The sequence below is a fragment of the Triturus cristatus genome, chromosome 10 (assembly GCF_964204655.1).
Source record: "Triturus cristatus chromosome 10, aTriCri1.1, whole genome shotgun sequence".
Taxonomy (NCBI): Eukaryota; Metazoa; Chordata; class Amphibia; order Caudata; family Salamandridae; genus Triturus; species Triturus cristatus.
Window position 1 is genome coordinate 414,255,070 of NC_140593.1, and position 13,569 is coordinate 414,268,638.

The 13,569-nt window shown below is 43.1% G+C and overlaps 1 protein-coding gene across 41 annotated transcripts in view; it reads right to left on the reverse strand.

Annotated features, from left to right (window-relative positions):
• The window catches only part of ABI1 (abl interactor 1), a 363,080-nt gene that overhangs the window by 112,926 nt on the left and 236,585 nt on the right, over positions 1–13,569 (reverse strand). For 21 of the 41 annotated variants that reach the window (XM_085631743.1, XM_085631737.1, XM_085631725.1 and 18 more), the window contains exons 4-6: positions 12,326–12,340; positions 11,313–11,413; positions 9,630–9,770 (exon numbers count right to left, since the gene is read on the reverse strand). In XM_085631743.1, the coding sequence (XP_085487869.1) occupies positions 9,630–9,770; positions 11,313–11,413; positions 12,326–12,340 (257 nt within the window). The remainder of the gene's footprint in view (positions 1–9,629; positions 9,771–11,312; positions 11,414–12,325; positions 12,341–13,569) is intronic. The other 20 variants (XM_085631728.1, XM_085631730.1, XM_085631720.1 and 17 more) reach the window with 1 other exon arrangement.

Sequence of the window (13,569 nt, forward strand, 5' to 3'; positions counted from 1 at the left end):
ATCAGGGAATGTGGGGCTACTAAAGAAGACTTGAGGGGAGGTGCCCCCAGAAGATTGCAGGTGACTTCAGCCTACACAAACAGATCTTCACATATAGTGATAGGCAGAATAATAAAGCGGAGTACAGAACATTGCTGAAAACAACTCAGAATGTAAGGAATCATTTCTTCCAAACTCAAGAGAAAAGAAGGCAAAAGTGTTGAAACTACAGGACAGCAAAATACGATGGTAGCACTGGTTCAAATATTTTTAAAAAGCTTGATAAGACTGAGGAAGAGTCAGTAGCCATAAACATTAGGGTGCAGAGTTTGAAAAACAAAATGTCAAGAATGGACTCAGTTGGCAAAGAGGTGGGTCCATACCACTGCAGCTGGATAGAGTGGAGTGCCCTGAGAACATTTAATAGCAGGCTGTTGGCGGTAATGCTGGTTTTAAAACAGCATGACTAGGACTTCAAAAATTAGTGTTCAAATCAGAGTTTATGGGGACCCTGCCCAAGCTTCCGAGGTGTTAATGAAGGATTTGAATGGAATATTTTTGTGCAAAAACCATTATGCTTTCAAATTGCCCGCATGATTCCATACAGAAGCATAAACCCAACAGGTGCAAATGGTGCAGGCACCATCATTTTGGTTCCTAACAATTCAGATATCAAAGAACTTATTTTTAAGAAGACAGCAAACTTTAAGTCCGAGTTACAAATGAACAGAAAATGAGTTCACTTGTTTCTAGATTTATCCTGTGTAACACAGTCCTAGTGGAAAAATGTCCAAGAGACGCACCACAAAATGATGTACTTGGGTGTACCCACACCTGTGTATTATCCCCGTCTGACTAAAAGTGTCTTGTTGGGACAAGACCTGTCTTTAATCAGCCTGAAGCAGCGCAGTAACTCCTTCCGCAAATTAAAAAAGCCATGACAGCTCTGATGTTCATACGACATCTAAAACAATGTAATAGTGTGTGTGAACTATGTTTTAGCATTGCATTAATCATCTTATGAGCAGAAAGGCCTGGTGTGGCGAACACAAGGTTATTGTAGGTGGCTGACACCAGGCCATTTGCTATTTGGTCTGTTTGCTCTCCTCATAACCCCCAACGTCTCGAGGTCCCCTCTTGTCTAATCCGCCGTCTGAGGCAGGACATCTGGCATTCTCACGCAAATCTTGTCAGATGAGGAAACCGCCACCGTTGAACCTTCAGCCCCTGAGGAACGTAGGGAAGTGTCCGCTTTATCCTCTGGCTCCGCCGTGTCAGCCATCTGTTCCACGATGTGTACCACCGCCTGCAACTCTCTGCGAATCTGGTCTGGAACAGGTGCCGCTGATTATCTAAGAAATCGCCTCTTAGGTCGTCGCTGTCAGGCCCTCCTCCACCCGTCCCACCAGCCCATGCAGCCGTGGTGCAGTGGGCCAGAGTATTGACGAGACGTCTCGAGCCAGTCCCAGGCATCCTGGGGTGTATCGAAGAACCTCGACTTTCCTTTAAAGACCACATGGAGTCGAGCCGGAAAGAGCAACAAGTAAGAGATATTACACTGCCAGAGCTTTTGCTTAACAGGTAAGAAAGACCAGCTCTGGCTCTGACTTTTGTGTAGTCGGGGATAAAGAACACATTAGCGTTCTCGAATTTGGCCTCGTCCGGCTTCCTTCTCTCCCGCAGAATCACATTGTGGTCTTTTTGCAGCCATTTTAAAGATGAGCGGCAGCGCTCTGTCACCCAGAGACAGCTTCCTGCCGGGGACACTATGCGCCCTCTCAATAGTAAAGAACGGGGAGAACTCTGCATGCGGTAGTATCTCTGAGCCATTGCTCCATAAAGGTGATGCATCTTGTCCTTCCGCCCCTTATGGTAGTCCAATCAATTTAACATTATTCCTCCTGGAGCGGCCTTCCGCATCCTCCATCCGCTCCTCAAGATATCGGATCCTGACCTCATGAGCATTTTGTTGTTTCTTCTGAGATTCTGGGGCAGGCTTCAGTTCTGAAATCTCTTGCTCCACAGCAGTGACCCTTTCTTTCACTTTCCGGTGATAGTGGTGTAGCAAGTTAAGGTCCAGGGCCACTTCGTCCAGCTTGGCTTGCATCGATGCACAACACCACTCAATTGCGTTAAGTATAGCATCCAAGCGGTCATCTGAGGTCTTCTGCCCCTTCACGTGTTGTGGTTGCTCAGCTTTTGTTAGGGCCTGCAGCTTGCGAGGAGGCCCTTGCACCCAATCTTTGCACCAAGCCACGCCCAACTTGCAACCAGGGTCTCAGATCCGCAAGCGAGGCAGGGCAGCGCGTTATTTCGGGCACATGAAACGTCCCCTGAGTGCAATGTGCAGGGGTATCACCACGAGTATTCCCAGCCATCATCTGGACACCAGCTGACCAATGCGCGATCAGCACTCGAGTTGTGGCGCAGATTCACTGATCTCCTTTGATGGCTGCGTGTGTGGGCCAAACACTCCATTATCCAGATAGTATTCCCCAGGTGTCAGATGACCGTGCCCCCATGTCCCGCGTTGTCTAGAGGTCGTGCGGTGCCGTTCCCCCAGCAAGCCTCCCCAGTCTGTAGGGCAAGCGCCAACATTCACCCATGACAAGGGCCTCCGTGCAGCTCCCAGGGCCCAGCGGCTCACACGGTCCTCACACCATGCCTGCCCATTCCTGCGGGTCATGCTCTACTTTCCGCCACGTCTCCCCGCTTCAGCCACAAGTCCTGGCCATTGTCCCTCCTCCATGACCTCAGGGGCATCACATAGCCCTACCCGCCCGTCGGGTGTCTCTCACCTGCCACAGCACAGCCGGCCAGTACGCAATTATGTCAGCCACAGGTGCCACATACAGCATCAGCCAGCCCCTGCCTTCGCTCTGTGTCAGCAGCGCCTCACACCACTCCGCTCGTCCCCCAGCCACGAGGCACTGGAGCCCGGCGCTTTCTATGCCGGGCCCGCTCCGCAGTCCGATCCGCTCGTCCTCCACCACAAAAGGCCGCACCCTCACTCTTCCGGCCTACCATCTGTCACTGGGACACTCAGATCTCACAGGTTTCTTCCGACCATAGACCGGTCGTCTCCATGCCACCAGTGCCGATTCTTGTACTGTAAATCCAGACCCACCCAGTGTGCCTCCGTTGTCCGCGACACTGCCAGAATCCACGTGGCCAAAGCCACCGATTGCCTCCAGCAGACCCGGAGCCAACTCCTCCGTTCCCTGTTTGCTACCTGCCGCCTCGCTGAATCAAGGCGTCCACAGCAGTTGTGGTCCGCGAGCCGCTGCCGGTCAGGGCCCAGTCACAGGCGCCCCGTCCATTCGATATCGTACGCGGCCCTCCAGCTGCTCTCGGTCGCTCCAACTCAGCAGTCATACAGGTGCTTGTGCTGCACGATCCGTGCCTCCACGGGCCTCTGGGGGCCTCACAAGGTCTTCAGACTGGACCCTGTGGCGAAACGGAGACGTGATGCCGGATATATGTGCCGGATTACAGGGATGGATGGCAGAGCGAAGTTTAAGAATGACCGCCATGCTGCCCCTGCAGGCCACCATTGAAATGCTTTCTTGGGAAAATTGTTTGAAGTGTGAAGTTGGTTTTTATAAAGCCTGAAGAAACTGCAAAAATACAAAAACTGATTTACTTACCTTTCTTCTAGGAAATGTCCCAGTGTGATATATAGGCATATCACACAGAGTAGAGAAAGTAACTTTAAAAGTAATCTGAAAAGCAACTTGCACTGTAATCTGAAAAGTAACAAAAAAATAATTTGAACTGCTTTACAAACAAATAACTAACCTGTAACCAAATCCAATTGCATTCAAACTGCATTTTAACTACATTATTCTTGCAAAGTTTATTATATTTACCTGTACCAGGCCTGGTTTGGTTCAAGAAAATAAAAAATAACTAAATATTTGTATACAAACAAATTGGTCGGAGTTCCAGTCTTTGAGTTTGTGACATCATTTCTTGTCCGAGTGTGTAAAATACATGCTTAACACTACCCTCTGATAAAGCCTTACTGCACGTTCACACTACCATACATAGAGAGAAAGGTACTATCTACTTTTACCTCTGCCCACATTTGGGGTTCCACTGGACTCTGTGCACATTATACCTTACTTTGGCACAGAATTTACAGAGCCAGCTTCCTACAGCTTGGCCCTGTCCAGTCAGGTCTTGATCAATATTAACTTGACCTCACACTACCTGGAGGCCTTAGAGTGCATTTCGGAATAAATCCAGGCCACGTCAACATGGTAGAAGCCAAAACATCACAGGCAGATGTCGAGTAGCTCCAATTAAGACATTTGCGTATAGCATTTACAGCAGGGTTGCAGTGCTATATGCACTCATATGTATTGGGACCACGTGATTACTTTTGACTACCATTGTTTTAATTTACTATGTTTTAATTCACTCCATCTTGAATGTACGACAAATTTTGTGCACTTGCATTTTAACTTGTGATTATATTTCGTGTCTCCTTATAGCTTTAAAGTAGGAGTTTTTCAAAACAGCCTTGCCTGAAATAGAAAGTGTGGGATGTGTGTTTTAAAGCATGAGAGAGAGAAATGTGTGGAATGTGCTTCTGTGTCTCGGAGTATAGTGCTGTAGGCAGCGGTGTACAAATGTGCATTATGTTGTACATCGTGAAATGAAGTTTTACCACTAGCTTTAACGTACCCTAACTCCATCTTGAATTCTGACTGTCTGGCTTTAGTTCTGCGCACACAAGCAGGACCCCAGGTTACTCATGGTTATTTACGTTCAGAATTGTATTCCTCTTTGAGGGTGTTTTTGTACTCTGAGATGTTTTCTACTTTTGCGGGCTTCACTAAGATAAGGGACTGAACATGTAGTGTGGGAGCATGAGAAAAATGTGTGAGAAACCATCTGCCTTGGAATGCTTGCAGGAGCTTGGCCAGCACCAGTAAGTTCCCTTGCTGTACAAGAGGTCTTCTAGAAAAATTCTCGTGCATTGAGAATACTATACAATCAGTTATTTCTAGATATGTTTTTGTCTGAGTGACCAGCTGAGTGACCAGCCTGTGAAGAATTTTAATTCATTGGTTCTTTTTCATTGGCATTATCTGAAGTATTCTGTGTATATATTTTATATGCTTCCACTCCGTGTATACGTACTCTGTATGTTTGAGTATTTCCTTTGATAGTGTATTTCTTGCATTTGATTACTTGCAGCGGACAGCAATTGTTTCTTGCATTGGATGTCCATTATTATTATCTGCTTAGGTTTTGCTAACTTGCATTTCATTTATGAATGTTTCATTATTATTGGACTTTTTAAATGTTTATTATTCACATGTTTTACCATAATTATCTGCTTGTGTCTTACCCCATGCATTTGCATTATTATTGGCTTGCACGCACTCTTGATGTGCCTCATTTGGAGACGGTGGAGCTCCTTTCCAGGTGCTTTCTTGTTTTACCTAATGCCTCTGCTGGGGAGTGCTTAATTTCTTTTATTTGGGAACGTAAAGCAAGACAAGGGTTTAAATAATGATGCCTTATAAGGAGACAAGTCATTATCATAAACTAAGAAATTGTTTGCCAGACAAATAACAAGAGAACTTTGAACAGTGTTCAAGAGGAGCCGGAAAAACAGAAGGACGTCAGCATGTAAGTTGGTGGTTTTATATGTGATGTCATGTCCAGCAGGCGGAGGTGCAGATAGAACTGCATTGCACCACCTGGCTCCCTAGGGAGCTGCAGCTGCGAAAAGCTTTTCACCAGATAAGTGACAGTTGGCAAAAATTCCATAGGTGATGAATCTGTAGAAGGATGGAGCTATTAGAATTATAAATGCATACACGTTGTACCCAAACCATACCCATAACACTAATGACGATAAAAGAAATAATCTAAGGTGGGGTTTGTTTCACATAGGGATTCAGCAAACGTGACCACACATTACAAGCATGCATGTAGCTGAAAACAATGATTTCTGAAAACGAAGTTGCAAAATTCCAGACCTAATTCTAAATGGTAGGAGTGTGCAAAACACGTAAACCTGCAATAGATATATGAGCCAAAATACATATTTATATATTCCTATCACATCCAAAGAAGAATAGGCACTAACTCAGTCTGTTCATCTTGAGGCTGCGCAGTGGGGAATCTACATACATTTTCCCAAAAGAAATGATTGCACAGTAAAGAAGATACCGCAATCAAACAAAACAGTAGACTTCAGGAAAATGTAGCTTAAGAGGTTAATGGATTCAACAATGTTGTAATAAATGTTGAGGAACCCTTAGCACTCACACCGAGAGAAGCAGCATTGACAAAATACATAAGGAAGAATTTTGTTTTAATGTATTGGAATCATATAGCAATCAACTGCTGCAAAGCCAAAAGCACTCTCAAAAGTTTTTATCCAGTCTACCATCGATGCCGTTGCGCCTCATAGGTTTGTTCACACTAGAAACGTTCTTGCATTCTAAAATGTGCTGGCCATACAGTGCCAAGAGACCGTAAATAAGTAAGATGCATGAGAACCTCAATTAAATGCTGAAGCAGTACTCCTTCATGCTTGCCAAAAAAGGTATTTGTTCAAGATGAGAATCGACTTGCAAATCAATCTGTGCAGGAGAACTTTTCCTTGTGGGTGCTGCCCGTTGCATTCAGAATATGGTTGTTTTTCTGGTTTGACGTTACATAGAGGTGACTCTTGCCATTAAGTAATCTGTCTGGTTTTCAACTTCTGAACACAACTGAGACATCATTTTTCATGGAGCCTAGATTGGATGCACTATCGATCAGTGATATTCTCTAGAGGCAGACAGAAATGACCCACCTAGGAAAGACTGGACTGAGGTCACACCTCCGCTCTAAAAAAAAAAAAAAAAGATCTGAGATGATGGGTTTTTAAATGCCACTCAATTTGGCTTTTAGTAATGGCTATGGTGAATTGTTGTGGTGGTAGTTGTACAGTCTGCAAGCATTGGCTGCCCCACCTCATCTTGAGTACACTCCATACAAAACAGATCTTAAATGCCAAAAGGACTGATGCCAAATCTATTTTAGCACTCTGCAGGAATAAATGGGTAAAGTGCATGCGAGGCTGTTGGCAAATACCACCCAAAAGTATTGCAAGCAATCTTATTCATAAGCCTCTGACATACTGATCTGTGTTGTGCTGTTGGACAGACTGGGTACATTTCTTAATTTAGTGGATTAATCACTCTGTGCCCCCTTCCCCTTCACCTCCTTCAAGATCTGTGGGATTTAAGAAGCCGCCCTTTTCAAAAACTAGTTATTTAACACATCAACAAATGAAACTTTGATACCCGAGGGCCTGCATTCCCATGACTATCCTTTTGAATGTATAATTCATGTTCTCGGCGGGTATTCTACAGCACTATGAAGACACTCGAAGGAATAAATGTGCCAACGTTTGTAGCGTCTAATGAAAAACTAAGTCTTTCTGCAGCTAAAAGAAGGGTTTTTGCTGGAACTACATCATAACCTAGGTCAATATATGAAACAGGCATATGCATCAATCAGGACACGCACATGTATGACCAGAATTGGAAACATCTGATACAATGCAATATGGTGGTATGACCATGTGCAGGGATTATTTACCGGCAAACTTTATTGTTCAACTGTCGATTTTATCATTTCTGTGGTTACTCCATGTATTCAGAATCCTAGTCACATTAGACCTTTCAAACAAAAACAGTGGAGGCCCTAACCAACTCTGGTGCACCTCATTGAAGAGGCCCAAAGACAACAAAATGAGCCTTGTGTTGCTTGTGTTCCTGTGCGAATAGAAAATGGACCAGCAATTTGAGCTAGACTGTGCTAGTGGTGCAGGATACATGATTTGCACAGGTTTATCTCTTGTATAATGGCAAAGATAAAATTAACAAGCACTTACAAAGCCAATAGATTTGGTTTTTGTACTATGCATGCACACAACATGGGAGAACAAACAGAGCATGTACATGGATCAACACGTACACTCACTTTCAAATTCACAGACACTGTTGTGCAGACTAATAAAAATATATGGGAATTAATGAGCGCAAATCAAAATTAATATGCATCACTTGCAGAAGGGGGACACTGGTTGATTTACTGTTTATGAGCACAGTGGGATGTACATATGGGAGCATGTGAAGATGTGCAACAGAAGTGCGGGATAAAGTGTAACAGGAAAAAGTGTAACAGGAACACAAAGTAGAATGGGTACTCATGGAAATACGTAGTAGTTGGCCACTTAACAATGTCAAAGATCTCAACCTGCACCATTTCAGGCATGAGTGGCTTCTCAAGCCCCGTCTTTCCTTAACATTAGGAGGTTTCAGATATTTTTCCCTTTACACGTACCGAATGCAACAAAAAAAAAAAATTCTAACATGCTCTTATGCCTGAAATTTTAGAAGACCAAGATTTTTCAACCTTTGCAATGCGTTTGAGTGATTCGGTGACAAGTGCAGGCAGCCATTTATATTCAAAAATCAGATTGACAATATAACCTATTGAAAAAGACTTGTTTTGTACAGGAACACATGTACACAGCAAATACATATTATGTATGTGCTTGGATTGTCATATTTATTCTAACTCAAGTTAACAAGACCAAGAAGGGAACATTTATCATCTCTGGTGCACACTCTGTAAATGTTTCAACTCAAGAGATAGACTTGTGTTTTATCCTGTCGGAAGCAGGGAGGAAAGCAGCAGTATCTATCACTTTTTATTTTTAAATAACAAGAACCACAGTGCAAATATTCTGTGTAATGATAAACCAGCGGAGCATCAGTCGACCCCTCCTAGCTCCACTCTAATGGCATACAAGGAGGTGGGATTTGCAAAGCGCACTGGTTGCTGGAGGGAGAACTGAATACAAAGTTGCGTTTTAGTCTGTAGGTACTGTAAGGTATGTGGAGTGCACTATACGACTCGTCATTAGCTTTGAAGTCAAAATGTACTTAAACATGCATGGGCATGAGTCAGACCTCTCAGTTGAACGCCAGTGAGAGATTACAAAAAGTGTATGTCAAAAATTACTGCTATTTTCTTTCCTTCTTCCTATAGGACCGTACAGCCAATATCTCCCTCATAGATTTCTATTGACACCAAACCATTTTAGCTGATGGTTACATACTGTAGATCAGTGGTACAGGTGAACAGTGACGGATGACACCCCATTAAGTATAATATCCATTACATATACTAGTACTCTGGTTAAACAAATATAGATTTGCAAGACACACTGAATTGAAGTGTTTCGTACAGAATCACAAAGTGTTTGGTCAAGCACCAAATCCAGGATTAGAACCCAGGTCCCAAAGTCATCAAATTTACTGAAAGACATCTCCTAGATCCCATAAAAAGTCATCAGCACTAGCCAGATGAGCAGGAGAGGGTGAAGGTTGCGGTTATAAACTAGGTCTTCAGGCATACTGCATAGTTATCAGAGATTTCCTGTAGTAAAAAGTAATGTGGTTGGGATCTTGCCATCTATATGTATGCAATTCCTGGTTTAACTGAATGACTGCTATCACTAACCATATTGTTATAGTCCAAATGGGTAAACCATTCTGCTTTCTCTGCCTTCGTAAATCCCCTAAAATCACAACATCCTACAGGAAGGATATTAGGTGAGAAGTGTATACCTGTGTGTTCTTGGTCTCTGGTTGAGGGATGCTGTTCTGCCAGGACTGTGCTGGCTCCCAAGTCTGGCTGGACTAGTCATGTAATCATTTGGAACAGTAGGAGGTTTGACAGGCTCCAAGGTTTTATATGGAGTATTTCGTCTAAATAACCACAGGAAAAAGTGAAAAGATAGAATCAGTTACATCATGAACACATTAATTTGTCACACCTTTGATGCAAACAGCTAAACACCAAAAGAAGGTAGTGTGGAACATTAGGGTTTTTGAACAGTTTATCGTACACGTGGAAAATGTTTTTTGGACAACAAACCCATAAACATTTTACAGGAACAAATACAGGTTTGTATGTATTCGTTTGACGTCATGAGGGTTCAACCGAAACTTAGTCTGTGATCAGCCATTAGAGCTACAAGACAATGTACACTTGATTGCATAAAAAAAGTATTAGCCTCATCTGTTATGTGAAGAAATGGCTTTGGTGGGTAACAAAGATAAATGAACTACATATATTATTCGATTCATATCAATTTGGCATAAATCGAAAGCAAATGTGGTCTCCTACTAACATGACCTAAAATTGATAATTAACTGAAGTCATCACATCTGCATCAACATACGGCTTCTCTCAAAGATACATCTTTCCCCTACGGCGGAAGTAAGAGTAGCCAAGTTCTCTCAACTCACCCATGCTGATGAGTGGGGATGAAAGTCCCAGACGATGACCTGTGTGGAGAGATCATTAAGAGCAACTGCACAACCTCAGCAAACCCTCCCAAATGTTTTTAATAGTGTGAGCCCAGAAACGTGGCAGGAGGTGGGAAATAGAAACAAGGTATATTTTGGGTCCTTTTTGGTTTTGGGTCGTCAAATGTGGAAGGAGGCCTTGATAAGTTAAGAGTGAGACGATATCCAAAAAAATCTTTTGATGACCCTCTCCTAAAGAATTCCCAACTACTAATAGGTAGCAGGGACATTAAGTAACCTCAAGTAGTTATGTGATTTATATATTTTGTGTCCTTCACAGCCTCTGCAGTGCCATTCATACTTCCTTCTGCTTGTAAAATGGAGGCGATTAAGAGGAAAGATGCAAACATGGACATAAATATTACCTTTCCCAAGATCAAAATGACAACATTTTGAAACCCATATTTCAGCTTGGAGATGTCAGTAGCAAATGGAGCTGCACTTGCTTATTCTACCCAATGCGTCACTGGAGACCCTGCAGTGAAAGCTGCTCAATTCTGAATGGCTGGCTGTCAAAGGCTTTGGATAAACTTGCTTCCTATTGTGAGTAAGATCTGTGAAAGCAAAGAAAATCAGCATGCAATGCAAGCAAGCGCCATGCTGATGGAAAGCAGACTTAAAAGGAAAGGGATATTCTGGTGCGCGCTACAGTAAACATTCTTTGCAGGGTCAAGGGAAATGTCTACAAAGCCTACCATGAATCATCTGCTATTTAAAAGGTTTTTAGAACTGGTGCCCTTGTAATATTTAGCAGCCACTAAGGGAACACCAGCTAGGAACATTGTGTAAAGTTGAATCGCATATATCTCAAAAAGGCTACACGACAAAGCATTAAGGATGTCAAATCGCTCCGAAACCTTGATGTGATCTTGCAGAAGCTCCATTCACTGTTTCAATTCTCCTGATAGCAGGATGAATGCCATAATCTCTTATGCTCACCCCAAAGTTCCCCGGCCAGGCATTGGCGGACTCGGCGGCTTCTGCGTAGGCGGATTTGTTCTTGATAAGGTGCCAGTTCTTGGGGGCTGATTACTTCCATGCTGTAAATGAAAGGTTGCACAGAGATGATCATCCTGCAAGCAAGATATATAAACGTACTTTGGGCGTGTTAAAAGAGGATTACCAGACATGCTCTGTTATACAAATTGTGTGGTATGTGTTTTTACCTATATGTGACTCACTAAAAACAGAACTAAATATAAATAAGGGCAGTAAAATGGATTATGAAGCATGCTACATCGGCAGAAGTAGCTGTACTGTTTTTTGGCATATTAGAGGATTATTTAAATTTAAGAATATAAGGGGTTTGGTGGTTGTACTCACTTGAAACAATACAAATGTGTTTATCAAAAAAAAAAGAAGAAAAAAAAATATATAAGGGGTTGCATTCAGTATTCCTGATTGTGGAAAAGAAATAACAATTGATCATGTAAAATGGAGGTGGGAGGGTTGCATGTGTATTTTTTGTTGGTTTGTTAAGCGTGAACATAGTCTAAAGGCAGTGGAGCTCTGATCATGCGAGTACGTTTGAAACACGCAGCCACATTGCTTTCAGACTTCTTAAAATGGCGCCATTCAGAGAGGCAGTCACAAAGCTTCAGGCCTTGCACAGTAACTTTCTTTGTCCGACTCATTCACTAGTCTGGGAAGCTTTCCATTAAAACGAGTCAATAACAGCGAGGCAGCTACAATTATGAGCAAAGCACTACAAGTTATGTTAGACAAATTAATATCTCTACCAGAACGCCGATGTCAATATATCCATGATATATTAGCACATCCAGCCTAGTGTTGCCGCTTTGGAATGAGATGGTATAGGATTAATGTATTGACATAACCAGAGGAAAAAGCAGACAGAAATGAACGTGAGAGAGGCGGTTTATACGTTTTCAGAACGTCTGTTTTTTTAGGGAACAAGGGTGTTCTGAACAGAATTAGAAAACTCCTCTTACCTTTGCCTTTAGCCACTTAAAGTTGGCAAAAGGGAAAAGAAAAAAGCAGAAATTAATGGCAGAATAGGTACAACATTCAAGCTACATATTGGTTGCTAACATTTGCTCTACTTTCCTTGTCCTGCTTTTCCTCAGTCTGTTTTTAGTTTCCTCGGCCACTCCATTTATCCCACATCATGCTTGAAGTAGTATCAGCATTGCTTAACATGTGTGCATGCAAGTGATCGCTGGCAAGGTATTTATGTTCAATTAAAACCAATGAAACGTTTAAACCTGTCAAAACAAGCTAGTGCAATGCCTCATTTCTGGCTGCATCGGAGTAACCACATTCCATAAATGCCACAGTCCAGCATTTAGATGCCAACATGCTGAAACATGGCCTAAAAATATCTTTCAAAGAGCAGTTTGCTTAACATTAAAACACAATTACATTGCCACATGTGCTCTCAATATTGAACGGATATGGCCACGGTGCATTTTCCTGTATCAGAGCATATCCCTGCCACAAGCAGCCTTCAAGACTTATCACATTTTTGTGGCCCTGCTGAAAAGAACCACATCGAAGAAGTTAACCGCGATCAGCTCCTTAAACACAGCTTCATAGCACTCTTGCATTAAACTGAGAACAAGCCCAAGAGAGAGCAGACACTGGATACGTTGTTGACATGTCACTGTTTCAGCCCTTTGCGCATCTGGACAGGTGGTGCAGTCCTGCCACGTTTCCCGGGCTCCAGGTCAGGTTTTTTCCCTCTTTTGCATTTTCGGACTGGTTATCCTGATTTTTTTAAGATTACGAAAGACTACAAGTCCCACATTTCAAAGAAAAAAAACCTGGACTGGAACAGCTCAACCATGAGACTGGGAAACTTTGGAGCTTTGGTGGTGTAAAGGGACCACTGATTTTGATTGGAGGGTAATTCTACCTCCTAAGTAACTGGAAAAAGAACAAATGATGGACAGAATTCTGAACAATGTCAAACACTCACCCCCAGTACAGACATCCGGGCCTAAATGCATTGTTTTTTTGCACACCATGCCATTCCAGTTTAGAGCCAGCCATTTGCATATCAGTCTTGACCATGCTGCCCATGGGAACAGTGCGGCCCGAACTGCCAAGCAAAGTCCTTCCCTGGCCGTAAACAAGCACTCTAGGACCGGATTTGGGGGTATCACCCCACATGAGCCAGGCTAATAAGGCGGGTCATGCCGTGTCGGGCACCGGGTTTTTTTCCAGGTGGGCCGAA